The sequence below is a fragment of the Pleurodeles waltl genome, chromosome 8 (genome assembly GCF_031143425.1).
Source record: "Pleurodeles waltl isolate 20211129_DDA chromosome 8, aPleWal1.hap1.20221129, whole genome shotgun sequence".
In the NCBI taxonomy this organism is placed as follows: Eukaryota; Metazoa; Chordata; class Amphibia; order Caudata; family Salamandridae; genus Pleurodeles; species Pleurodeles waltl.
In genome coordinates, this window is record NC_090447.1 from 1518066120 (window position 1) to 1518091579 (window position 25460).

Consider the following 25460-nt stretch of genomic DNA (forward strand, 5'->3'; position numbering starts at 1 on the left):
CATGGTGGTAAGGTTTGTTCAGAGCCATCTACTCCTGCTACCATCTCAAAGCTCAAAAGATCTTCAAGTTCCCTACCACCGTCAACGTCCAGGATGTCCACACCGTCGACGGCAGGTCTTCCTTCATCGACGACAACAGCGACGGGCACATTTACAGCTCCGTCGTCGCCAATGATTGTTACTTCGTCTCCGCTATCATCTACAACTATAACGTCGGTGAGCTTAAAATACGGTCCCTCACCTGCTCACACCTTAAAGATCACAAAGAGACCGTTGACGGGAAAGAAGGTGAAGTCTCTATCGTCGACGCACTCAGATGAGTAAGCTCCAGAGCTCTTCGTCGACGATCCCACCGACGGAAGCATCGACGGCGCGGCAATCAAATTTGCCCTCAACGGCGACTACTCCGTCGACACTGGCACCGTCGACGGCAATTCCGTCGACGCTCGCACTGCTGATGACGACACCGCTACCGACGGCTCCGTCGACGGTTCAATTTCCTGAGTCTATATCCAAGCATTATGGAGCATCTTCTTACATACCTCAGAGGATTCTGCCGATAAAGAGTAAATCTTCTCTCCTACTACCGTCTCATACATCACCTAGTAAAGTCACACCAGTACCTCCACAGCATCTCTTTGCTGACGAAGAGGAGGAAGATGATGTATATTCAGATGACGTTTTTTCCCCCGGTGGCACGTAGCCCCTCAGATCTACGTATTAAATGTCAGGAGGAGGATGAAGAGGAAAGTGACCAGCTCTATTTAGGTCAGCAGCAGCAGAGTCACATACAACCTCAAGAGCAACAGGAGCAGACTATCCAGATGCCTGTTTCTTTGATAGCCAATCTGCAGCAGATGATGCAGGACTATTATTCTAGATTTCCTCCACCTGGCTCCTCTACACCGGTACAACCTCCACATACGCCGATATCCACTCCTGTTCGGCCATCGGATTCTACAGAACCTGTCCCAGGTCCTTCATCTGGACAGGATGTTGATCCACCTTTTGTCAGAGGATGAGCAGGAAGAAGGTGAAATTTAGGACACTGACTCGCTCATTCCAGAATGGGATGAATATCAGATTCAAACACCATCTCCTTCTACGCCACCACCAGTGGACTCTCCACCGCAGGACATTGGTTGTTTTCACAGTGTGATGGAAAGAGTTGCAAAAAGATTTCAACTGCCAACAGTATCAAAGCAGTCAGACTGTTTCCTATATGATTTCAAAGAGGATACTAGGAAGTCAGTAAGAGCAATACCCATTGTTGACTTCATTTGGGAAGAGGGGCTTAAAGTCATGCAGACTCCATCTTCTATACCAGCAGTGTTACCAAGACTTGAAAAGAAATACAAAGCACCAGACAATTCTCCAGCATGTTTGGTTAGTCACCCTAAGCCAGATTCAGTCATATCACAGGCAGCTCAGCGAAGGTCCAGAAATCCGTCTTCTTCTTTGACTGCCCCCCGGATAAGGAGGGACGACTGTTGGATTCAATTGGCAAAAAGTTCTCAACGATGGCGGCCACTACAGTCAGAGCAGCAAATTCCCTGGCAATCCTGGGAAGGTACGACCGTCTGATGTGGTCCGATATGTCGCAGTTTATAGAGCTTTACCGGAAGACAGTAGAGCGGAAGCGCGCAAAATATTACAGGAGGGTGAGAAGATCTCGGCTGAGATTATAGACTGCGCCATAGATGTCTCGTCTACAGGTTTCCGCCAGTTAGCCGGAGCAGCCATACTCAGGCGTCAGGGGTGGCTGAAAGCTACATCGTTTCGACCAGAGGTGCACTTGAAGATACTGGACATGCCCTATGATGGTGAGCTCTTGTTCGGCAAGCATGTAGATGATGTTTTGCAATCTATTAATACAGACACCGAGACAGCCAGATCTCTGGGAGCATTACAATACAGAAGACAGCCCTTTCGGGGAGCGAGAGGGAGAGGAATCTATTCTTATAGAGGTGGCGCACACCAATATCGACAATACTCTTACCAGGGACAGTTTTGTTCCACCATTGGCCAGCAACAGCTGCATACTTACCGACAGCCGTCATCCACACATTTCAGACAACCTGTGAGAGGAAAGACGGCTTATAAAGCCAAAGAGACAGCAAGGAAACACTGACCTTCATCAGTTGCCTGCACCCAACCCCTATACCAACACTCTAATAGGGGGCAGAATTTCCAAGTTCCTCCACCAGTGGTCCCAGATTACTTCAGACAAATGGGTACTCAATATGGTCAACAGAGGACATACACTAGAATTCAATCAGCCTCCCCCTCACGTACCACCAAGGGGTCCCCCTCCTGCCCATCTCAAAGAACTAGCACAGATTGCTATCTTAATGGAGAAGAGAGCCATAGAGATCGTACCGAAAAACCAGAGGGGAACAGGTTTTTACTCCCGCTTCTTCCTTATATGAAAAAAGACAGGTGACAGGAGACCCATTTTAGATCTTCGTTCTCTCAAGAAGCCATCATTTTGCATGATCTCCCTTCAAGACGTCCTATGCCTACTCAACCGGGGGGATTTCATGACGTACTTAGATCTCCAGGACGCATATTTCCACATTCCCATTCACCCCAGTCATCGGAAATTCTTACGGTTCAGGGTTGCAGGCACTCATTACCAGTTCAGAGTGTTGCCCTTTGGCCTCAGATCGGCCCCAAGAGTGTTCACCAAGGTCTTGGCACCAGTTGCAGCCTACCTCAGGCAACAAGGGATTCAGGTGTTCCTGTACTTAGACGACTGGCTAATAAAAGCACGAACGACAAAAGCTGCCAGGGACACAAGGACATGTTTATCTCTCTTCGGGACACTAGGCTTAACAGTCAATTACCCCAAGTCTCATCTACAGCCTTCGCAGAACATTACCTTTTTAGGAGCCGTCTTGGACACAGTCCAAGCAAGAGCCTTTGCTTTGCACAACAGACAGAAGAGACTTCAAGATCTAGCAACACGTCTCAGCAGAAGAAGGTCCGCTTCTGTTCGAACTTACAAGTCTTTTCTGGGGATGCTTTCTTCTTGCATTCCGTTCATAGAAAACTGTCGTCTGCACATGAGAACACTTCAGCAGCAATTAGACAATCAATGGAAACAAATAGAAGGATCTTTTGATGATGTAGTTCGAATAACTCCATCAGCGAGACAAGCTCTCAAATGGTGGAAGGATACCCCCCTCATCTCGGAAGGTCTCTCATTCCTGAAAGACAAACCAGTGCACATTATAACAGATGCATCCTCTCCTGCCCTTCCCAGCCAAGGTAATAGAGAAGACCGTCAACAAACAGCTGACCACCTTCCTGGAAAACAACAACCTGCTCGACCCTTCACAAACCGGATTCCGAACCAACCACAGCACGGAAACCGCCCTCATCTCAGTCACAGACAACATCAGAACCCTGATGGACAACGGTAAAACAGTCGCCCTCATTCTCCTCGACCTTTCGGCTGCCTTCGACACCGTCTGTCACCGCACCCTAATCACCCGCCTCCACTCCACCGGGATCCAAGGCCAGGCCCTGGACTGGATCGCCTCCTTCCTCTCAAACCGTTCCCAAAGAGTTTACCTCCCTCCGTTTCGCTCAGTACCCGCCGAGATCATCTGCGGCGTACCTCAAGGCTCATCACTCAGCCCGACACTCTTCAATGTCTACATGAGCCCCCTCGCCGACATCGTACGCAAGCACGACATCATCATCATCACTTCCTACGCCGACGACACCCAACTTATACTCTCCCTCACCAAGGACCCCGCCAGCGCCAAGACCAACCTACAAGAGGGTATGAAGGACGTCGCAGATTGGATGAGGCTCAGCCGCCTAAAGCTGAACTCTGAAAAAACGGAAGTCCTCATCCTCGGCAACACCCCGTCCGCCTGGGACGACTCCTGGTGGCCCTCGGCACCGCACCGGCCCCCGCAGACCACGCCCGCAACCTCGGCTTCATCTTGGACCCTCTTCTCACCATGACCAAGCAAGTCAACGCCATGTCCTCCGCCTGCTTCCTCACCCTCCGCATGCTCCGCAAGATCTTCCGCTGGATTCCCGCCGACACTAGAAAAACCGTGACCCACGCCCTCGTCACGAGCCGCCTGGACTACGGCAACACCCTCTACGCTGGGACCACAGCCAAACTCCAAAATCACCTGCAACGCATTCAAAACGCCTCGGCCCGCCTCATCCTCGACGTACCCCGCAACAGCCACATCTCCGCACACCTGAGACACCTGCATTGGCTCCCAGTCAGCAAAAGGATCACCTTTCGACTTCTCACCCACGCACACAAAGCCCTCCACGACAAGGGACCGGAATACCTCAACCGACGCCTTAGCTTCTACGTCCCCACCCGCCTCTTCCGTTCCTCTGGCCTCGCACTCGCTTCCGTCCCTCGCATCCGCCGCTCCACGGCGGGTGGGAGATCTTTCTCCTTCCTGGCGGCCAAGACCTGGAACTCCCTTCCCACCAGCCCCAGGACCACTCCGCTTTCCGGAGACTCCTAAAAACCTGGCTTTTCGAGCAGCAGTAAACCCCTCTTTCCCCTAGCGCCTTGAGACCCGCACGGGTGAGTAGTGCGCTTTATAAATGTTAATGATTTGATTTGATTAGAGGGATGGGGCGCACATTTACAAGACCTATCAGTGAGAGGGAAATGGTCCACTCAGGAGTCGATTCTTCACATAAACGTATTAGAGTTAAGAGCAGTTTCCTTGGCACTCAAGGCCTTCCTCACCAACATCAGGGGTTCCTCAGTGTTGATAAGAACAGACACCACAGTCATGCATTACCTCAACAAGCAGGTGGGTACAAGATCGCAGGCATTGTCTCTAGAAGCTCAGAAACTGTGGCATTGGGTGATTCAGCATCACATATCGATCAGAGCAGAACATCTTCCGGGGATCTCCAACACCTGGGCAGATGCCTTAAGCAGGACTCGAACCAGCTGTCACGAATGGGAACTCAATCAGACAGTTCTCGACCGCCTCTTTCGTCGTTGGGGCAAGCCCAGTCTGGATCTGTTTGCGACCAGAGACAACAGAAAATGCCAACACTTCGCAAGCTGGCGACCGCAGAAAGGATCAAAGGGGAATGCGGTGTTGATCAAATGGTCAGGGATTAATGCATACGCTTTTCCCCCGCTTCCACTCATCCCAAGACTTCTGCAGAAAATGAAGAGGGAACCATGCCGGCTTCTATTGATTGCTCCCAAATTGCCACGCCAGTTTTGGTTCACGGAACTTCTATTGCTGTTGGAGCAGCCTCACATACGGCTGAGAACAACGCCAGACTTGTTAACAACAAATCAGGGGCAGGTCCGTCATCCCAACCAGACTTATCTTCGATTATCAGCCTGGCTCCTGAATTCTATGAATTTGACGGCCTAGATATCCCCTCATACTGCAGGGAGGTACTTACCTGTGCCAGAGCTCAATCTACAAATAGGACGTATAAGCTCAAGTGGAAGAGGTTCTGCATATGGTGTTCAACTTCTAACGTTCACCCTCTGAAGTCCTCTCCAGAACAGATTCTTCCATATCTGTTGCATTTAGAGAAGTCAGGCCTTTCCCATTCGTCTATCAGGGTCCACCTCGCTGCTATATCCCGTTTCCGACAAACCTCAGACTTACCATCTTTATGGTCATCCAGGATAATAAAGCAATTTCTAAAAGGCTTGTTCAGGATGTTCCCTCCGATTCACCGTCCTCCACGGCATTTAAATATTGTGCTCTCCCAATTGATGGAAGCATTCGTTTGAGCCCATTCATAAGGCAGACCTGAAATATATTTCTTTGAAAACAGCCCTCCTTCTGGCCCTCACTTCCCCGAAGAGGGTTAGCGATATCCAGGCATTCACAGTCTCTCCACCTTTTCTGCAATTCAAATCTCAGGTGGTCATTCTAAGAACTAATCCAAAATTTATCCCCAAGGTTCAATCGACTTTTCGTTTAAATGAGCCGGTGGTTTTGAGAATTTTTTTTCCAAATCTGCGAACTCCAGCAGAGCGGGCATTACATTCTCTAGACATTAAACGATGTTTAAAATTCTACATACAAAGGACTAGCAGTTTTCGTAAATCTGAACAACTCTTTATTAGCTATGGGCGGATCAATAAAGGCAAGGCCGTTACCAAGCAGACCATAGTACGCTGGATCTCTTCTACCATACAACTCTGGCACCAGTTAGCAGGGAAGCCGTTATCGTCCAATGTCAGAGCGCACTCCACTAGAGCGGTATCCACTTCGGCAGCTCTATTCGCTGGAGTTCCTCTGAACCAGATCTGCACAGCAGCAACGTGGACGCGTGCCCACACCTTTACCCAGCACTACTTCCTGGAAGCTACTGACAGGATGGATGCCGTGGTAAGACAAGCAGTGTTACTTAACTTATTTGCATAAGGTGAGCCAGTAATCTCTTTACCCTCCATCCTCTATGTATTGCCAGACTGATATTTTTTCATGTACACACACACACACACACACATATATATATATAATTACTGTTTATGTATATTTGTATATAATCTTTTTAAAATGTTAATAAGCATATTTAACTACCTATATGAGTCCATATAGGATGAATTGTGAGCAGGCATGCTTCTGGTGTTTCAGAACTCAACCATCTTTCTTACTGCTGACTACTCTGATTCAAGTATGTGAATCTATGAAAGATACCCTAATACTGGAGAAGAAAATAAGTTACTTACCTGTAACTGTGGTTCTCCAGTATTGGTATCTTTCATAGATTCACATGCGACCCACCCTCCTCCCCATGGGGGCTCCCCTCTTTTATTTTTCTTTCTTAAAATCACTAGTGCGGAGAAATCTGAGAGACTGAGCCTCTGTGCCGAGGATTCTAAAGGGGTGGTCTTGCCTGATTGGCTAAAGTTTGGGCCTTTTCTAATGAGGCTGATAGTTAGAAAAGTGAATGTGTTTTTTTCCTATGGACTACAATGAAAAAAAAAAAGGATTTTTATCTATTTATTGCTTTCTATGTACCGTGGGACTCCCACTTCGACGACGGGGAATGATTCAAGCATGTGAATCTATGAAAGATACCAATATTGGAGAACCACAGTTACAGGTAAGTAACTTATTTTCTTCTTTGTTTTCACATTATGTTGATTTGTGAGCAGGATGTGATGCCAAAGTAGAAGCGCAGAAAATCACTGTCAGTGAATTTGTTCGTTTTAACTGTAATCGGTAGTGCAATTTCTTATTTATGTAGTTGTTGTTTCATAATAAATATGTAAGCCTCGACAAAGTCTTTTTACCATACCAAAAAAAACACATTTAACCATTTTCACAGTTAAAAAGGTCCTAAAAGTTTGGAAAACCTATAACAAACATTTATACTTATGCAGTAGAGATAAAGAATAACGTCACTTGGGTGATTTTAATCCTGCACTTAAACCATCAGCCTAATTTAAAGATGCCTCTGTACAGTTAATCATGAGCACGTAAATAAAACATAATTGAAGGCTGCTCTCTTCCATGACCTAGCTTGCAATCCCTAGGCTCTCTATCACAAATCATAGATTAGCTTTCTATTTCTTGACAATGGAATGCATTGAATTTGTTTGCTTAATTGTATTTCAAGTAAACTTTAATTTACTGTTTTTTCCTCCCCAGATTTGCAAAGGGGTACAGTACTCATGACTGATCCTAGTCACTTGCGTTTTTCAGCTGTATTTGTTTGCCGATTATTCCTTAGATATGATGACTTATTGAAGCTCATCCTGCAGTCATCACACATTTATTGTGTTATTAACAGGTTAATGCTCTGCACAATAGCTACAGTACAAAAATAGAGCTTTTTTGGAGGGAAATCGCTGGTCGACGTTGTGGATCTATCAACAGTCATAAACTACTAACACCAGAAAAAGAGGAGGGTAATGATTTTGAAGGTTTGGAACTATTGTTACCACTGCAAGCAACCCCCAAGGTGAAAGTTTGCATTACGCACCTTTTTGGACTGGGTGTCGCACATCTGTATTTTCAACTTGCTAAGATTTAGCTTTCACAAGTGCCTCTGTATAAAGGCACTCAAAATTAGTCTTGCGATTGGAGACATTCACCTTTTCTCTCCTTTATGTGTTCGCTGATGACGCAACAGATCTCCTGAGTGAATAAATCTCTTTCCACATTCATCGCACATATATGGTTTTTCGCCTGTGTGTATTCGCTGATGTCTCATTAGTGATGATGGCATATGAAATTTTTTCCCACACTGATTGCACATGTATGGTTTTTCCCCAGTGTGTGTTCTCTGATGATATGTTAGATGTGTTAACAGTATAAAGCCCTTCCCACATTCATTGCATACATGTGGTTTTTCTCCTGTATGTGTTCGCTGATGATTCACTAGTTTTACTGACTGAATGAATCTCTTCCCACATTCACTGCAAATATATGGTTTTTCTCCTGTGTGTATTCGTTGATGTCTCAATAGTAATGATGACCTATGAAATTTGGTGCCACATTCATTGCACATAAATGGTTTTTCTCCTGTGTGTGTTCTCTGATGATATGTTAGTGCAGTTAATACAATAAACCTCTTGCCACATTCTTTGCATATGAATGGTTTTTCTCCTGTATGTATTTGCTCATGGCATCTTAAGTTTGAACTGCTAGTAAAACTCTTACCGCATTTATTACATAAGTAAGGTTTTTCTCCTGTATGTGTTCGCTGATGTAAAATAAGGTTTGATGATTTACTAAAGCCCTTTCCACATTCTTTGCACACGTATGCTTTTCTTTCCATGTGTGTTTGCTGATGGCGCATAAGGTCTGATGGCAAAACAAAGTCTTTCCCACATTCATTGCACATGTATGGCTTTTCTCCTGCATGTGTTCGCTGATGGTAGGTGAGCTTCCATAATAAAATAAAGCTCTTCCCACATTCACTACAAACATATGGCTTTTCACCAGAGTGTGTTCGCTGATGATAGGTTAGCTGTGATAACAGAACAAAGCTCTTTCCACAGTCACTGCATATGTTTGATTTTTCTCCTGTGTGTGTTTTTTGATGGTATGTTAACTGTGTTATCCGAATAAAGCTCTGTCCACATTCGGTGCATGTGTGTGGTTTCACTCCTGTATGTGTTTGCTTATGGTACCTTAGGCCTGATTTACCACTGAAACTCTTCCCACATTCATTACATTGGTGTGGCTTACCTCCTGTGTGTGTTTGTTGATGTTTACTTAGATCTGATGGGAAATTAAATCCCTTCCCACATTCATTGCATGCATACGGTTTTTCACCTGTATGCGTTTTCTGATGGTACCGTAGGCCAGATCTGCTAGCAAAATGCTTCCCACATTCTTTACAGATGCATGTTTTTTTCCCCATTTGTATCAGCTGGTGTTTACTTAGATCTGATTCTTTGCACATTAATGTTTTTTCTTCTGTGCGAGTTCGCTGATGTACCATTAGTGCTGAACATTTCCAAGAGTTCTTTCCATATTCTTTGCACCTATATGGTTTTTCTCCTGCATGTGTTTGAATATGGCTGCTTATTTGTGATGAGGAACTGCAGCTCTTCAAACATTTGCTGATGGTGCATGGATTATCTTCTGATGTTAGTGCCTTCAGACTGGGTGTCTTGATGCATATATCCAACAACTCAGTTACATTAGTGGTCATCATGACTGATGTAAAAACAAAAGTTTTTTTTTTTCCCACCTTTGATGTCTTCGTGATACGTGTTTGGCAATTTTACTTTAAGGTGAAATGGCCACTAAAATGCAAGCAAAGCTCTTGCCACGTGTGACTTCCATGTCTGACTTGTATCTTCAAAATGGGTTACATTTTTCTTCAGAGGTGAAAAAAGAATAGCACAAACAGTCTCCTAAAACCACTTTTCTGTTTTTGTAGGATCAGGCAACTTCTTCAAGGTAACCTTTAATTGCTGGGATCATGAATCACAGAATCTACCCTCTGTACTTCTTCTCTAGTTGCTTCGAGATAGCAAAAACAGATTTTGCAGGAATGGTTGTAAATCTTTTACAAAGGACCATTGTTTTAAACACAGCATATTGAACCGGTGACCAAAGTTTGTTCAGCATATGGAGCTCTGTTGGTTGTTCCAGTGTAGCAGTCAATTTCTGATTCTTAAATGTATTTGAGTTGATCCTATGCTGGATGAAAAGATTGAAGTCACTGAAAGCAGACAGACATGTAAAACACTGAAGAGAACAGTTTTAGTGCAATCTAATTAAACAGAAACCAGGCCCCACAACGAGGTTGAAAGCATTACAATGTAAAAAAAAAAAAAAAATTTCACATATATAAAATACCAGAGAATGAGGGAAGCACCATTCATTAAAATATGCCAAACATCTATGTGACGAAATAACTAGCCCACGCCCAACATCAAGTGTTACTAGTATAAGTTAATTGATAGTTATCCCAAACTTAAGGGCATAAAGGCCTGGCCTGTTTGCATCATGCAAACCTGGAAAAAAGAAAAAAAAATACAGCAATACATACCATCAAATGAGATGGGCATCACTCCTCAAACCAAATGACTAGTGCTGAACCTAGATTATATCATCAATGCCATACACCAGTTGAAGGAACAGGTACGGTATGGTTATGCATTGTACGTGTGGCCAAATATGAATTAAATTCATTCAAACTATTAAGAATCATTGATGCAGACTTGCTACATGAAAGTCGAAGTTGGGGTCAAGTCCTTTTTCTGCCTTGGTAGTGACTTTCTGGAACTCAGCCTTCCACCTTAGAGGAGCAACATTAATTTGACCTTATTTTAAAATACAAACTTAAAATTCAGCTTTTGTCTGCTTTAACGAGAAAAGGTCTTGTGACTAACAAAAGGATCTCTGCCTTGCTCTAATACAGACAAGCTTATGGTGCCTGTTAAACAAACAATATTCTTAGGAAACGCCTAAGCACACTTTTCAGAAGACCCACTGGTGGCTAACCACTGAAACATTTGCACTTGGTAAGTGCTCGTGTCTTACGTCAGACAATGCTTGTTCTAGATCTCTGTGTTTTACCCTGGGTTGCTGCTCTTTCCAACCAGCACTTTATTTTTAACCAATACTTCACCTCTTATTGTCTTTGACCTGGACAGATTTTTGCACTTTGTGTATTTAATTACAAAGATGAAAGGCAAAGAGTTTTAATTCGTGTTAGTACACACTGGGGTCATTCAATAGATGGTTAACAAATAATATTTATATTATTTTCTGACTTGCACATATTAGCTTATATCTCAATTGCACTTTCTGTTATCTCTCATTGCAGGTTAATAATGCCTTTTGTGCGTTAGACAGTTGCTACATTATTACGGATTGATGTCACACACTTATGCTTGGGCACGAGGGGGGCATTCTCTATGACAAGCTCTACTGGAAGATTGCTAGTACTGTCGGATGGCATAGTGCAGTGGTCCCCAACCTGTTGTCCGGAGACCCCTACGGGACCGCAAAGCCTCCTCAGAGGATCCGTGACTGCTTAGAAAATGAACTAATATTAACAGATTAATAAAGTGTATATAAATAAAGTGGTTAAGTGTACAATTGAAAATTGTAAAACATATTGTAAATGTGAAGGAATCTGAAACTGGAGGCAAATAATTAAACGACTATCCTCAGATTGATTTGTGGGAGAAGTGCAGGTGCATCAAACAGATATAGTATGGACGGCGTGTGGCTTCAATTGAATTTAGAAATGCTCCAACCTTCCTAGTAAAATTAAAAATTATATTTTTTATTTTATTTGTTTGCAAAGTAAATCAAATGTGTTATCATTTGTGTATGTGTTTGATGAATGTTTGTTTCTGTTTTATTGTGTGTATTGTTTTGCAGGTTCAAATCATCGATAATGCTTAGACCTGGGTTCCATGCTTCCAGTAATGACTCAATAATATTTATAAAGCGCGCTACTCAGCCGTGAGGGGAGGGGGTTACTGCTGCTCGAAGAGCCAGGTTTTGAGCTGCCTCCAGAATGTGAGGTAGTCCTGAGGTTGGCGGGGAGGGAGTTCCATGTCTTGGCCGCCAGGTAGGAGAAGGATTTCCCACCTGCCGTTGTGGGGCGGATGCGAGGGACGGTGGCGAGTGAGAGGCTGGCGGAGCAAAGTTGACGGGTGGGCGTGTAGAAACTGAGGCGACGGTTGAGGTATTCGGGTCCCTTGTTGTGGAGGGCTTTGTGTGCGTGGATGAGGAGCCTGAAGGTGATCCTTTTGTTGACGGGCAGCCAGTGCAGGTGTCTCAGGTGGGCGGAGATGTGGCTGTTGCGGGGTATGTCGAGGATGAGGCGAGCGGAGGCGTTTTGTATTCGCTGGAGGGGTTTCTGGAGTTTTGCGGTGATTACTGCGTATAGGGTGTTTCCGTAGTCCAGGCGGCTTGTAACAAGGGCGTGTGTCACAGTTTTTCTGGTGTCGGCGGGGATCCAGCGGAAGATTTTACTCCAGTATTGGAACTTTCATAGATTCACATGCTTGAATCATTCCCTGTCTTATAAGGGTCGCAGCCCATCTTCTTCCCCAACTAAACTCTCAAGTAAAGAGGTGAAAAGACATTCTTCCAGTTCTGAGAGGCACAGGAAATCTTCATCTGTTCCACCATCTGTGCCTTTCAAAAAGCCATCCTCTGTGACTGGAAAAAAGGCCTCGTCAACGGATTCCCCGTCAACGGATTCCCCGTTGGTGGGCGCATTGCCGACGACAACAGCTACTTCAGGATTTCCATCGTCAACGGCTCCATCGCCGACGAGAACAAGTACACCACCGTCGACGAGAACTGCAACGACGACATCAGCGTCGACGATCGTCTATACCTCGCCATCGTTGACGGCGCTGATGTCCGTGTCAGCCCTACCGTCATCGACGGTAGACTCGTCGGCGAAGCTTTCTGCTATTAAAATAACAGTGCGTCCAGCGTCGACGGCACCGTCCATGACAAAGTCAATTTACACGTCGACGACGACACCGTAGACGAGGGAAAAACATCAAAAAAGAGGAGAAAAGTTAACTCCAACCCACACATCACCTAGTAAGGTATCCTCTCTGTTTCCAGTACATCTTTTGGAGGGAGATGAAGATGGGTCTTTTGGAACAGCCCCTCTGAATTGAATGTAAAATACCAGGAAGAGGAGGAATATGAGTAAGCTTATGATCCCCAGGCTTACTCTGAGCATCAGCAGTATCAGCAGGGAGCGTATATTCCTTCCGACCTGCTTACTGGCCTTAGAGCGATGTTAGTGGATTACAACAGAAGGTTTCCTCCACAATGAGAACAGCCTCCAGCATTGCCCATTTCTGGTGTTTCTACTCCACATCAAAGACCAACGTCTTTGTATCTCACAGATGTGGCCACCCCGGACATGACAATTCCTCAAGACACTGACATCTCAGAAGGAGATCAGGAGGAAGGAGAGCTCATAGACACTCAGAGTGGGATGAGTATATTATTCCTGCTCCATCTTCTCCTTCTCATTCGAAGGTGGAGTCCCCACCGGAAGACATTGGAGGTTTTCACAATTTCCTAGAGAGGGCAGCCAAGCGTTTTGGTTTACCGATACCTACGAAGCAAACATATTGTTTCCTATATGATTTTAAAGAGCCCTTTCAGAAGTATGTGCGTTCTATACCGATGGTGAACTACCTGTGGGAAGAAGGCCTTAAAGTCATGAGTAATCCGGCAACAGTCACAGCAGTTTTGCCACGTCTGGATAAGAAATACAAAGCTTCTGATGATGCACCAACATGCTTGACAGGATATCCTCCTCCAGATTCAGTAGTAGCTCAGGCGGCTCAAAGAAGATCGAAAAATCCTTCTGCTCCGATTTCCGCGCCCCCAGATAAGGAGGGTAGGCGGCTAGATAACATAGGGAAAAGATTTTCGTCTATGGCCAGCCTAGTGCTTAGAGCTGCCAACTCCTTGGCTATTTTGTCTCGATACGACAGACAGCTTTGGGCGGATATTGCACCTTTTATTAATCAACTGCCAGAAGACGTAAAATCAGAGGCAAATAAGGCTGTACAAGAAGGTCAACGCACATCTGCAGAGCTTATAGACTGTGCAATGAATATAGCGACCACTGCTTTCAGACAGCTTGCAGGTGCTGCTGTATTAAGAAGACAGGGCTGGCTCAAAGCCACCTCATTTCGCCCAGAAGTCCAGAATAAAATCCTAGACTTACCCTTTGATGGCCAAGCGCCATTTGGGAAACATGTGGACGAAGCCCTACAGTCAATTAAAACGAACACGGACACGGCAAGGTCATTAGGGACCCTGCAATATCGAAGATCGTCCTTTCGTCCTAGGGGGCGTGGCCAACCCTCTTACAGAGGGGGATATCAACAGAGATATTCTTCCTACCCATCATCTTCACAACAATATCGTCCATACTACTCCCAAAGGCAACCGACTCAACCAGCCTATAGTAGACCGGCAGGCCGTGGACGTTCAACCCGCCCCGCCAAAGATTCAGCTCGTAGAACCTGATGTTTGAGGCACCGGCTACGCTCAGTCCTCCTCCTGTCACCCTGGGCGGGAGAATTTCCTTATTTCTCAGTCAATGGCAAACCATTACGTCAGACATGTGGGTCCTACAATTAGTGGAACGGGGCCATACTTTAGAATGTGTCCAGATACCTCCCTCCAACCGTCCCCGCAGGACTCCTTCAAGATATCCGCAACAACTCAAAGAAGAAGTCGACAAGCTCCTTCTCAAGGGAGCTATAGAGAAGGTGCCTCGGGCTCAACGAGGAACAGGATTTTATTCCAGGTTCTTCATCATTCGAAAAAAGTGGAAGGATTGGAGACCGATCCTCGATTTAAGGCAACTAAATGTATACCTAAAAAAGCAATTGTTTCGAATGATCAGCCTGCAAGACGTCCTTCTGCGTCTCAATCAAAGAGATTTTATGTCATCACTAGACCTCAAAGACGCATACTTCCACATACCCATCCACCCTGCCCACAGAAAGTATTTGAGATTCACCGTAGCCGGGAGCCATTATCAATATCGCGCCCTTCCCTTCGGGCTCAAATCAGCCCCAAGAATATTTACCAAATGCCTAGCACCAGTTGCAGCCTTTCTCAGGAGAAGAAAGCACCAGGTCTTTCCATACTTAGACGACTGGTTAATAAAGGCAAAGACTTACGCAGGAGCACACAAGTCAACAAGAAAGTGCGTTTCCTTACTGACCAATCTCGGATTCACAATCAACTGGGAGAAGTCCAACCCTCTACCAGTACGCAGTATTACTTTTCTGGGAGCAAAACTGAACACGGAATCCGGCATGAATGTCCCACGTTAGAGACACAACAAAGATTACTAACCCTAGGGAGTTTCATACACAGAAGACGAAAGGTTACAGTCCGTCTCTTCAAATCACTATTGGGCATGATGTCTTCATGCATACCTCTGATCCCTCTGTGTCGGCTAAAGATGCGCCCCTTGCAGGAGCAGCTAAACCGTCAATGGCTCCAAGTATCAGGCACTTTCGAAGACTGGATACAAATAACTCCGATAATGATCAAAACTCTCAAGTGGTGGTCTCAAAAGCATCATCTGTCAATCGGTCTCTCGTTCCTTCAACAGCCAGCCCCGTGGACCATAACAACAGATGCCTCACTGGAATTGCATATCAATTGGCTGGAACGCAGGGCAGTGCACCTCGCCTTACAAGCGTTTCTCCCAAGAATCTCTGGATCGCGAGTTGTGATAAGAACGGACAACACCACTACGATGCACTATCTCAACAAACAAGGAGGTACAAGGTCTCTCACCCTCTCCAGGGAAGCCCAAGCGATCTGGAACTGGGCCTCGCAGCAAGGCATCAGCCTATCGGCGGTACACTTGCTGGGAATAAACAACAAGGCAGCAGATGCACTCAGCAGGCAGAAATCGGACTGCCACGAGTGGGAACTAGACCAAGCAGTACTGACCCAAATTTTTTCCCAGTGGGGAACACCAACAGTGGATCTGTTTGCGAACAAGGACAACGCCAAATGCCAGTTCTTCGCAAGTTGGCATCACCAAAAGGGATCTTGAGGGAATGCGTTTTCGATAGTCTGGTCAGACATCTTTGCTTACGCCTTTCCTCCCATTCCGTTGATCCCAAGGGTCCTCACGAAGATGAAAACAGAACCGTGCACTCTCAGACTGATAACCAATGTTGGCGCGGCCAGTACAGGGCTAACAGAGCTTCTCATTCTGTTAGTCAAACCTCATATTCCACTGGAGCCGTTACCTCATATACTAACAATGAACAACGGCCAAGTTCGGCACCCCGATCCGCAGTCAATGCGGTTATCAGCATGGCTCCTCACCACAGAGAATTTGCGCATTTGAACATCCCGCAGGATTGCAGAGATATTTCGTCAAACGCCAGAGCGGATAGCACTAACAAGGCGTATCAGTGTAAATGGAAAAGATTCTGTGCCTGGTGTCATCAGCGTCAAATCGACCCTCTACTTTCACCACCAGAAGAAATATTGCCGTATCTCTTACGGTTAGCTCGATCTGGCCTAGCACACTCGTCCATTAAAGTTCATGTAGCAGCCATAGCTGCATACAGACGTTCAGATGACACACCCTCGCTCTTCTCTTCTCGGCTGATTAAGAGATTTCTAAAGGGGCTTTTCAGGGTTTACCCTCCTTTCAGACCACCACCTCCTTCGTGGAATTTGAATATTGTTTTGGCACAACTGATGAAGCATCCATTTGAACCGATCCACTGTGCTTCCCTCAAGTACTAGTCGTGGAAGGTTGCCTTATTGATAGCTCTTAAATCAGCTAGGCGGGTCAGTGAGGTGCAAGCACTGTCCATCCAAGAGCTATTCCTGCAGCTTAAACAAGATAGACTACTAATGCGCACTAACCCGCATTTTATTCCAAAGGTTCCGTCAGACTTTCACATGAACGAACCTTTGGTCTTCAAGTCTTTTTTCCCTCATCCATCTACTCCAGCGGAGAGGGCATTACACTCTTTAGACGTGAAAAGATGCGTTCAATTTTATTTGGACAGGACTAAATCTTTTCGGCGCTCTAATCAGCTATTTGTGGCGTACAGTGCTCCTAGGAAGGGGTACCCGCTATCCAAGCAGAGTATTTCTAGATGGATCGCCTCTGCTATTCGCTTCTGCCATCAAGCAGTGGGCAAACCTTTGCAGTCATCTGTGCATGCTCACTCAACGAGAAAAGTCTCATCGTCAGCGGCACTGTTTGCCGGAGTGCCACTACAAGACATATGTAGGGCAGCAACATGGAAGAGCTGTCATACCTTCACTAAGCACTATTGCTTGGAGTCCCTCTCGCACGGAGAGGTAGCAGTGGGCCAGGCGGTTCTCAGGAATCTCTTCAGGTGAAGGTGAGCTGTTTCTCCTACATCCCTCCATCCTAGAACAGGTATGCACATTGAAGAAGAAAAAAAAAAAATGCATCTAAAAGATAAGAGAACGCTATCATAATCCCATAAGTAAGCGGGTTTTCAGACATTGATCATGTTACAGTAGTGTCTTATGATGTTTTATTACTGTTTTGTTATTCAAATTTCCTCATATATCTTCACAGGTATATCTCTGTATATATATTAGAGATAAGTAGATAGATATATATATATATATATATACACACACACATATGTCAGTACACTCATATACTTCATCAATTTATGAATGATAATAAGGTTTTGTGGTTTAAGATATTTTGTTTATTAGAAATGTTGTCATTTTACAATGTGCATAGTTATTGCTTTCTACTCCGATTCAAGCATGTGAATCTATGAAAGTTCCAATACTGGAGTAAGAAAATAAGTTACTTACCTGTAACTGTAGTTCTCCAGTATTGGAATCTTTCATAGATTCACATGCGACCCACCCGCCTCCCCGGAGAAGCTCACTTCACCTTTTTCTTTCTATTTATACATATATTCAACATAATATAAGCACTTGTGCTTGGAAAATCTGAGGTGCTAGAGCTTCTCTCATGAGGTTCTGAAGGGTGCTGTCGCCTGATTGGTGGAGGATCAGGTTTGGTCCTTTTCACAAAATGACTCTGATAGACTATGAAATTGAAGAGGCCTAGGGCCTTTTTCTCTTCAATATGTTTAACATTACTAGTGAAAATTGTACCGGGACTCCCATCTCGACGACGGGGAATGATTCAAGCATGTGAATCTATGAAAGATTCCAATACTGGAGAACTACAGTTACAGGTAAGTAACTTATTTTCTTTCGGAGCATGCGGAGAGTGAGGAAGCAGGAAGACGAGACGGCGTTGACTTGTTTGGTCATGGTGAGAAGCGGGTCCAGGATGAATCTGAGGTTGCGTGCGTGGTCTGAGGGGGTTGGTGCGGTGCCCAGGGCCGTGGGCCACCAAGAGTTGTCCCAGGCGGACGGGGTGTTTCCGAGGATGAGGACTTCCGTTTTGTCTGAGTTCAGTTTCAGGCGGATGAGTTTCATCCATTCTGCGACGTCTTTCATTCCATCCTGCAGGTTGGTCTTGGTGATGGTAGGGTCCTTGGTGAGGGAAAGTATCAGCTGGGTGTCGTCGGCGTAGGAGATGATGTTGTGTTTGCGTGCGATGTCGGCGAGGGGGCTCATGTAGACATTGAAGAGAGTCGGGCTGAGCGAGGAGCCCTGTGGGACGCCGCAGATGATCTCGGTGGGATCCGAGCGGAACAGCGGGAGGTAGACTCTTTGGGAGCGGTTTTGAGAGGAAAGAGGTGATCCAGTCCAGGGCCTGTCCTTGGATACCGGTGGAGCGGAGGCAGGATATTAGGGTTCGGTGGCAGACGGTGTCGAAGGCAGCCGAGAGGTCGAGGAGGATAAGGGCGGCTGTTTCTCCGTTGTCCAGCAGAGTTCTGATGTCATCGGTGACTGCGATGAGGGCGGTTTCTGTGCTGTGGTTGGCTCGGAATCAGGACTGGGAGGGGTCGAGTAGGTTGTTGTCTTCAAGGAATTTGGTCAGTTGCTTGTTGACGGTCTTCTCGATGACTTTGGCAGGGAAGGGGAGGAGCGAGATGGGGCGGAAGTTCTTCAGGTCGCTGGGGTCCGCCGTAGGTTTCTTCAGGAGAGCGTTGACTTCCGCGTGTTTCAAGCTCTCGGAGAAGGTGGCGGATGCAAACGAGCTGTTGATGATGGTCTGGAGATGGGGGGGCGATGATGTAGTCGGCTTTGTTGAAGATGAAGTGGGGGCAGGGGTCCGAGGGGGCACCGGAGTGGATGGTGTTCCTGGTAGTTTTGGTCTCTTCCGTGCTGATGTAAGTCCCGGCGTTGAGGGTGATGGCTGGGGCTTTGGGTTCTGTGGTGGTTGGCTGGGTCTGGGGACCGAAGCTGTTGTGTAGGTCGGTGATCTTTAGATGGAAGAAGGTAGCGAGGGAGTTGCAGAGAAGATTCCAAATGTTTCACTGGGGGTCCTCGGTTCCAGTAATGATAAAAAGTGGATGTCCACAAAAGTCAAAAGGTCGGGAACCATTGGCATAGTGGAGCCGGTTTTTTTTAGGTTTATTGTCACTGATCTGTGCTTAATGCAAGTTCTCGTTGCGCTTCTGTATCCTCCTGTCTGCCCCTATGCTACGTTGCGCATCATTAATATTATGCGTTACTGCATGTTTTATTTATGTATGGCTTTTTAAGGATTTTAACCTAAGTAAAGTACTTTGATAGAGTCATTTACTCCTAATAAAGGGTTCTATCAAAGTATCCTAAATGCCAATTATCAAAAGGCAGGAATATCCTAGATAAGTCCATTACATAGGAGTACAATCCTCACTTCCAAGTCAACACCTTTTGACCTATTTTAAGGGTTTTGAGTTGTGTTTTTTAAAGGAGATCTTCATCAGGATTGAAGCAACCCCTGTAAGATGTGGACTCCATTTATTTGTTCAAAAGTTGTTCATTCCCCTGTCGTAGTTTAAATCAGTCTTATATTTAGGAAATGTCACATTGTTTTCCTGACAAGGCAATATGTGGGCTAGAAGAAAACATAAGTGTTCACTTTTCCAATGTATCTTTTAACATTATCTGAACATGCAGTATTTCTACTTCACTCATATAATGTTACGCTCATTGTTTGTGCCCTCTGCAGGGTCTGCCTGAATGCCAACCACTGTACCTGTCCAAATATCCGGTGCAATTAAATGGATAAATCCGAATGTTGTCATCTGAGGAAGGACTATACTCGAATTATTATTGCATCTAATGTGCGACCAATGATATATTAGATTTTTAAGAGTGAGAGAGTTTTGTGTGCCTCTGTGTATGGGGGCAACAAGTCAGTTAAGTCAACACACGTACTACTTTATGAATCATATTACTCTGTTGGGACTCATTAAGAGAATAGCAGCACAGTAGTATCACTGTTTTTTCTTGTTGCAGATATACTTTAGGAATCAGACTGGATATGATCCATTACTTGTCAGAACTCTGTACATGTCTGTTTCTGATAGCTGAATACCTGTGTGCATAACCTGCATGTCACCCATTTTTTGGTTGAGCATAGCAGCGCGCAATCGCTGCTTTTCCAACGTGTTGGTATCTATGTAGGCTTTTAACCACACCCACTGCACACCCATCACTATCACTCATTCATGGGCTTGCCTTTCAAAAATCCTTTGTTATCATTGGTAAATGCTTTACGTTTGTCCCTCCTTGGGGCAGTTTTGTCACCTCCTTGGCCATTAATCCCGTTACATGGATAATTGCACTTTTGCCGACAAGTTTGACTGAGAGCGAACTTCTTTTTTTCTTTTGTGTCTCTCCTTCAAGCTCACAGCGACTGTGGCGCTTTGAATCGGCTCACTTATGTCAACTGTTTTACTTTTCATTTTCAATTTATGTGGCAAGAAAAGTCCAGTTAGGAATTTACAACGCTAATAGCTCTAACTCGATAAACGCAAGACCCATTGCATTGCAAATGCTTGTTATCCTATGTATACAGCACAGTGTTCTGGCATGCCTTGCTGCTATGCTTGCAGAACACGCTGCTTCCTATCCTACTACACTGCACAGTAGACCATGCAAACACTGCGACCCTCTGCATGTAACCAGAAAGTGCTCAGTATGTAAGTCAATGTCACAAAAAGGTGGAAAGACCTTAAAAGGTAAAAGCTAACACATCTGAATAGCAACTATGTGTAAAGGTACTTAACATACAGCCAGCAGAAACTGAATGATGTCTGCAGAGTCACTGCCATACCAGGAACACTGCACTTGAGTCTTTGGTCTCTACTGAAATTAAAGTGGGATCTCTTTTTAAAAAGTAGCTAATGGAGTGAGGGCTGCTGTGTGATTGTGTAATGCTGTGCAGTTTATTAACCAATGCCTAAGGGAGTTCTCTAAAGTAAAAAAAATGGCTTCTGGGTTATGACCAATCATGAACACTATGGAAAAGGCTGGGCAACCATCTATGTAGATATGAAAAGTGTCATCAGCCTCTACCCTCTGTACTCAGCTCCTCCTCAATGACTGTCCATGGGAGCTGACTTATAGCGTGATTCTAGAATCTCAATCAAGCCAATTAACTTCTTCCTCTCATTCGGCCACGTGCCCAGAGATGTGCTGCCCTTCGGCCCAGTCTGCCTCCGAATAGTGGGTTGGCGAGTTGAGGGAAGGAGACGCAGCCCTTTACCAAAGAATGTCTATTCCTTCTTCCCTGCATTTTCCTTGTGGGCACAGAACATGGAGGCAGCATCAAGGCATCCAAACGCCTCTTTTGGTAAGTAGGATGTCCGTGGGATTGACTCCTTTTCCTTCTCATGTCTAGAGTCTTCTCTGCTGCAGGTTTTGCCTCTGCAGCTCTAATCGGCCTTACAGCACTGGAGACCTATGAATGTAGAGCTGTCAAAACTGCTCCTCTCATCCCATAGCAGACAATATCTCAACTCAGCATACTGTCCAAGAACGCCACTGTCCTGCTCCATCACCCACATATGGCCTGCGACACCTCTGTGAGGTCATAGAAGAACCAAGAAAAGGACCCAAAAAAACTGCTCAGTTCTCACCCTGAACTCGGGATCTCCGATGTCTCTTCTTGGGGTCGAGACACCACTTCAGAAGAGGATACAATGAAGCAGAGTAAGTGGGGAAAGGTGCAATAAGTGACGGAGTGAAGTGGTGTGAAGCTTCTGAATTAGCTTTGGAGCCAGACATGTATCATCTGGCAAGAAAAAAGGGAGTGGTGTAGGTTTAACTGGGCCCAAACCATGACTTCTGTCTAGGAGTTAGCCTAAAAGTAAAAGTAAAAAAAAAAAAAAAAAGCATACCTACTTCCAGTTTAAATAAAATTTGTGTCATCCACATGCATATGAAATACGGCATTGTAGGCATCTAAAATATATGTTATGGGACTATATAGTTGAGGGACAGTTAAGGAGAAAGACAGCATTGGATGAAAGCCACATGAGGATTATTCTTGGGAGATTAAAACAAAAAGGTAATGTGTGGAATGCTCGCAAAAGTCTTGCAATTGCTTGAGGACATGTTCCAGCTCATTGTTTTGTATTTTTAGCCCACCATGCCACTCCAGACAGGGGCCATTTGTCAATCAAACCTGGTCATCCTCCAGTAGGAATGGCACAGTTAAAAGTGCTAGGCCACATGCTATCTGAATAAGAACAAAGGTAACTACAGACAGGTGTTGGGCTTGCTGGACCTCATCACTGAGAAGCAGCTAGAGTGCTGTGGCACAGCAAGCACAGGACCCACATCGCAAAGCACAATGTATCCAGGCTGACTTGGACATGATGTATCATGAATAATGAGAACCATAATAAAAAGGTTCTCTTCCAGGGGATCCTCATCAATAGTCATAAGCACTGAATATTCCCGCTCAGGCGTGGGGACCCTGGAGAACTTTTTGAATATAGTATGCATGTATGTTGAAACCACGTAGTATTTAACATATACATACATATATCTGCAGCCCATAGAAAAGGTGTAAAAAAAAAAAAAAAAAAATGGTCAAATTACATTGACTTTTCCCTTTTAAAAGTACATGCCTGGTGTGGCCAAGATGGCGCACCGGTAGGAGCATTTTCACAGAGCTCCGCCATCGGCATTTAGGCCGAGAAGGTAGCGGCCACCTATTCACTGCTTCACATTGGAGTTGGTGGAGCGGGGAGTGCAACAAGCTCCCATTCTGGAGTGATTATATAATGAGTCTGCGGTGTCTGGCAACCTCACCCCCACAATGCAATCAGGTATGATTATACTGATCCCCAAGCCAGGGAAGGACCCCCAGCTGTGCACATCCGAACCAGTCTATCACGCTGTTAAATACAGATGATAAGCTCTTTACAGGCATCTTGGCATCCAGGCTGGGACCCTATATGCAGGGACTGGTGGATCCGAATCAAACTGGGTTCATCCCAGAATGCACATGTATGTACAGTACTAGAAGGTTATGCCATTTCCTGGACAAGACCCAGCGGACTGGAGTGCCTTCTCCGATTCTCTCGATAGATTCAGAGAAGGCATTTGATAGGGTACATAGGGTATTTTTGGAGGCGATTCTGCCCTGGTATGGGCTGGGGCCGAGGTTCTGTCCTTGGATTTTGTGCAACTATAACTCCCCACGGGCGATGGTAAGAGTGAATGGCTTGGTGTCTAGGCCGATACCCATCTCTAGAGGCACCCGACGGTTGCCTCCTGTTGCCGTTACTATTTGCTCTGTGTATGGAGCTATTTGCCGAAAGAGTGTGCCAAAATGCGCTCATAGCCGGGATTCCAATGGGTGTTAGATCCCACAAAATAGCACTCAACTCGGATGACATGTTGCTTTATGCGTCACAACCACAGAACTCCCTCCGGGTGATTATTGAGGAGTTAACAGCATTTGGAGCAGTGGCGGGGTTTAGGACAACTTTCCCAAATCCTCTATCCTAAACCTCACAGTCCCGGATGTGGCCATAGCACAGCTGCAGAAAGACTAGCCCTTTGAGTGGGCGATGCAAGGGGTGAGATTCCTGGACCTGCAGATATTTCCTACACTGCCAGATATAGTTTGTAACAATTACCACGCATTGTTGAGTAATGCATGCCTAGATGGAAAGGATATGGCCTCTCTTGGCTGGGACGAGTGGCAGCAATCAAAATGACGCTGTTGCCTAAAGCGCTCTTTTTATGCACACCCTCCCGTTGCAACCACCACCTGGACTTCTAGATAAATTGCAGAACCTGGTCTGGGAGTTATGCTGGGCAGGGAAAAAGGCAAGAATGGCAAAGGCACAGGCCTACTTACTGGGGTCTGACGGAGGGCTGGGGTGCCTCACCTGCTGAGCTACTATCAGGCAGCACAACTGCAATATATGGTAGAGTGGTCGAGGGTTCGCACAGAGAAGCACTGATGCTTCATTGATCAGGCTGTGGCAGGGCAACACATTTGGAAGATCCTGTGGCTTCCTAAGGCCTCAAGACCCCCTGGGGTCTATATATCCCCCATTTTGCGAGCCACAATGGAGGTGTAGGATAAGGTGAATGTGAAAAAGGGTCTGTCCACTACCATATCCCCACAAACACTGATCATCAGCAACCCAGACTTTCCTCCCGCAGACACTGGCTCCTTGTTTCAGGGCTGGCAGGACTCTAACTGTAAGAGTGTAGGGGATCTTTTTGATGCTGACGACATCATGGAATTCCCACGAATTCAGGAGACCTTTGGGATACCTTCGAGGGCATACTGGCAATATTTTGACATTGGGTGAGCTTCCCAGCAATCCGCCTGCACGCGGGCAGACCTCTTGCCCCATTTGAGCACTGGCTACTTACCCGCACAAATGATAGATTTAAAAAAAAAAAAAAAACACTTACCTCAGATCTTTATGCGTTTTTGGTAAGGCCTCCTCTTATGGCGAAAACCAAGACAACATGCAGATGGGAGAGGGACTGTGGCTGATCCTTCTCGGATAAGGAGTGGCCAGATGTCCTGCATAGGACGAGGATCTCTGCATGCAACATGAATACAAAGGAACTCTTTCTAAAAATAGCTCACTACTGGTACTACACTCCGGAGAGGGTGGCTGGCTGGAGGTTTGGTGGCACTGGCGATGCTGGCGTCAGTGTGGTCAACTGGGTACACTGTTGCATATTCTGTGGCAGTGCCTCAAAATAGCCTCACTCTGGGACTCCGTATTACAGGCAATAGATAGCATTTATGAAACTACTATCCCGAGATTCCCAAGCTATGTCCTGCTGGGGCTTCTGAATCCCCAGACCTATCCCCGAAAGAGAGAGCTATCACATTGGCAACAGGGGCCGCTAAACACTTGCTCACTTCACAGTGGCACTCAGCTGACATCCCTACACACACACAGACTGGCTCCATAAGGTATGGGATATATTGGGCATGGAAAAAATCACAGCGAGAGTGGCAGGGGCGATGCCGCGGTTCGATAAGACATGGGGCCCATGCATCAAATACCTCTCTGATGAGTTTAAGGAGCTGACATGCCCGCAGTACCTTCGCATTTTACACTTGAC

The 25460-nt window shown here is 45.7% G+C and overlaps 1 protein-coding gene across 1 annotated transcript in view; it reads right to left on the minus strand.

The window, feature by feature from the left end:
- Nucleotides 1–6103: 6103 nt before the first annotated feature.
- The window catches only part of LOC138248858 (zinc finger protein 420-like), a 33270-nt gene continuing 13913 nt past the window's right edge, over nucleotides 6104–25460 (minus strand). The window contains exon 2 of the mRNA XM_069202816.1: nucleotides 6104–10142. Coding sequence (XP_069058917.1) covers nucleotides 8077–9651 — 1575 coding nt within the window. The 5' untranslated portion in view covers nucleotides 9652–10142 and the 3' untranslated portion in view covers nucleotides 6104–8076. The remainder of the gene's footprint in view (nucleotides 10143–25460) is intronic.